Below are 3,484 nucleotides of genomic sequence, written 5' to 3'. Positions count from 1 at the left end.
TAAAAGAATAAAAGGGGGTATTAGGAATGTCGCATGGACATGCTAAGAAAGATCTCTAAAGTATGCATACGAGAAAACCTACGCCTATTCTTATAGTCAAGGGTAATGGAACTCGAAACTATGGTGTTCCAAAAGTTGATAAGAAAAGAATGTAAACGAATATGGTACCACATGCTTCAGTTGATGGAAGCTCAATATATTACCCTGACACAGTTCACGTATATATCCGGGTTGTTTTGGCAAATGTCCAGTCCATAGATAAATCAATGGAATGGAGTCAAAGATATCGGCCTCATGATGAAAGAAATAAGTGCTCTCAAAAGATTGTGAGTACAAAGGCAGGACTTGTGAAATGTATAGCGAAATCCACAATTGTCGCTAACTTTCATACTCGGAGTTTTGTGTGGAAAATCTCCAAATGAGTGAAACGATTGTCATCAATGTGATGCAATGATATGTTATAGCTTGATATGAGGCTGAGGGATAGGCAAAATGGTTAAAGCTACCTATACCCGGAGTTGATAATGGTTGACAATAACGATAACCATTTAAAGTTCTTTCGCTCCTGTCACAACGAGTCAAGTGTTGATGCCAAACACACTGACAAAGTGTTACGTGTTGTGAAGGAGAAAGTCCGGAATTATGGAAAAATGCTTGGAGCATAAAAGCAACAAACAAGTGTTTACAGATCTGCTTATCAAAGGCATACCGCACAGTGTGTTCGGAGAACACACAGTCGACATGGGTTTTATGGTATAGTCTAATATTTTCGGACAATAAAGGGCTCAAGGTTAAAGAATCTGTCTCAAAATAGAGAGGTACATTGTGGCTGTATGATTCCATCGGCAATTGAGCCGTGACGATGAAACATGCCCTATGTATTGATCTATTGCGAAACGAGTAAAGTTAAAAGCATATGATGAGATCAAGGGGGAGAATGTTAGGTTGATCTCTCGTTCAATGGGCCCAACGACCCATTGGAACCTTGACCCACGCCCTGATCGGGGGCGTCCAGCCCAAGCAAGGCTGGTGGGCCCCTGTCTCGCAGTGCTATATAGAGAAGGTGGGGACCATGGCACAGGACACGAGGTTCGCCGCCGCCACTAGTATCCCCACTCTCAACCCTAATCCGATCCAGAGGGTAGCACTGAAGCAATGGGAAGTCCATCGCCGCCGCTACCACATCTCTCTCCTTCCCCACCGTCGTCACCACCTCACGACGGTCTCTGGAGGAAGCTCATCGAGTTCATCACAAGGTAATAATCTACTATTTCATACCGAACACATGTAGCCTAAGATCCACGGGATCCATCACCTTCCTGATAGCTTAAAATTAAAGTGACTGAAATGACTGAAATTTTCAGGCACGTAGGTGCTCCAAAATTTCATCAGGAATTTCGGGAATTTCGAATGATGTTAATATGAGGTTGATCATGGATCAATCCTCTAATTCTGAAGGGAAAGAGATCGCTCGAACTCGGCGTCCATGAGGACCCCCGCCATAACATGAACCACGGTCTCGTCCCTGACGATATCGACGCACTCCGACCGCACGCCGTTGACGACGAGAGCCCCGTCGACGTCCCTCCACGGGCGCACCTTGAGTCCGGACACGGAGTCCAGGCCCAGGAGCCGCGCCGTCCCGCGCGGAGCCACGTCCTCGGAGCGCAGGCGCCGAGGCACGGCGGAGAAGCCGAGCACGCGAGAGACGACGGCGTAGGTGTCGTCGCTGGGCTTCAGCCCCGCGGCGCTGTCGTTGTGGCGCAGCCTGAGGACGCGGCGGAACGACTCCGGCGAGGGCACGAAGGCGGTGAAAGCGAGGTCCCTCGGGAGCATGGACACCATCATGTCGCCGAACTCCCCTAGGCTCGCGCCCATCGCGCTGCAGTGTGCGGGAGGGCCACGCGAGGTCGTGGATCTCGTGTCGATGGCGTGGCGCCGGCGGGGTAGTGGGGAGGAGGAGGCGGGAAGGGAGGAGAGTAGGAGCACGATGGAGAGTAGGGTCACCGTGAAGGCGGCGGCGAGGCCGGCGAGGAGGGTCCATTGCTGCCAGAGCGGCCGTGGCCTGAGAGGGACGAGCATCCTACTCCTCCCTGCAGCCATCATACCACTCATCTGAGGCGCTGTCTGATGAGTGTGACTAGCCAGTGGTGCAGTGCAAGGTCGGGGGATGGAGGGCGTGCAAGCGCGTTGGGGTGGGCGCGGCGCGGCCGTACATAACGGATCTGGCCAGCTGCCGACGCGACGCTGGAAACTGAGCCCGGTAACGTAAACCTTACTGCAGACTTTAGATGAGGAGAAGAAACGTAAAATGTTGGGCAGGTCAGGCGAGACGAGCTTTCTCTTTTTTTAGGCTGGTCAGGCGAGACGAGCTTTCTGTTTTGCGAGGGTGACTATTAAACATCCGTCGTCTCGACGATCGTTCGATATATCCACGTGCCGTCAGATCTACCTCCTAGCACGCGGTTCGATTGCCTCTCCCGATCCATTAACTCCTGAAACAATGATCGAATTGCACAAAAAATCGCTTTGTTGTAGAATATCTTTAAACCAATTAATTTCTGAAACAATGATCGAGTTGCACAAACAAACTTTGTTGTAGATGTTTGCTGCAACATAGATGAGGTCATCGAAACTTTTGCAGTAGAGTTTACGTTGCGACTTTTACAACAAGAAGCATGTTGCAGATTTTTTTGAAAAGCAAAATCATGTTACATAAAAACTTTTGCAACAAAGAGCATGTTGCAGAATTTATTTCAAACAAAGATAATGTTGCATAATTTTTTAACAACAAGGATCATGTTGCAGAAATGTCCTTCGGTCGCAGCACTAGCACCGTAGGACCAACGCCGTGTCGGCAACAACTCCCGTGGCGAACAGATGGCCGATGCATCTTGTTGCGGCGGCTATCAGCCATGGATGCCGGTGCTCGAGTACGTCGGCTCCGGCGGAGCGGGCTCCGAAGCGGCATGCCTTGTAGAGGCCGGTGGTGGAGTCCAGCGGCTTCCAATTCCCGCATGGCCGGCACGCATCACTCGGGTTGCCTGCACGCTCGTCCGATCTACAATGGAGTTGCGTTTGGAAACAGTGGAGAGATTTGTACGAGCGTGGATAAGCAAAAGATTGGGGCAAATGACTGGATAAGAGGAGGTTTGATGTTTGAGAGACAAAGTGGGTCTGCTGGACACGTGTTGAGCATACGACATGCTCAACGTTTCGCGAGATCCACCGATTGATCCAAATACTTTTGTTTTTTTGAGACTGCTCATGCGAGACGAGTTGTGCCTTGTGCGGGAAAGCAACTAGTTGGCAAGCGCTTCTTCAGGAGCTTCCCAACAATCATTTCCATGCGTTGTTACTTGACGCGTTCTCAGCCGTCACTACGTATGGTCCTCTAAACATTTTTTCGGATTTTAGTTTTCCACACCTGTTTTCTGTTTTTAGGTGTTTTTTTGTCGGTGTTCTGATTGTCATTTTTAGCTTT

General features: G+C 49.8%; 1 protein-coding gene across 1 annotated transcript; it reads right to left on the bottom strand.

The window, feature by feature from the left end:
* Positions 1 to 1,395: 1,395 nt before the first annotated feature.
* Positions 1,396 to 2,170, bottom strand: LOC123446729. Its single transcript, XM_045123281.1, has one exon. It carries the CDS (start codon positions 2,113 to 2,115, stop codon positions 1,447 to 1,449), a length of 669 nt encoding a protein of 222 aa, XP_044979216.1. The 5' UTR covers positions 2,116 to 2,170; the 3' UTR covers positions 1,396 to 1,446.
* Between the last annotated feature and the right edge of the window lie 1,314 nt (positions 2,171 to 3,484).

Source organism: Hordeum vulgare, chromosome 4H (assembly GCF_904849725.1).
Source record: "Hordeum vulgare subsp. vulgare chromosome 4H, MorexV3_pseudomolecules_assembly, whole genome shotgun sequence".
NCBI classification, from domain to species: domain Eukaryota; kingdom Viridiplantae; phylum Streptophyta; class Magnoliopsida; order Poales; family Poaceae; genus Hordeum; species Hordeum vulgare.
The sequence above is the reverse complement of the archived record's forward strand: the minus strand, read 5'-3'. Positions and strand labels throughout refer to the sequence as shown.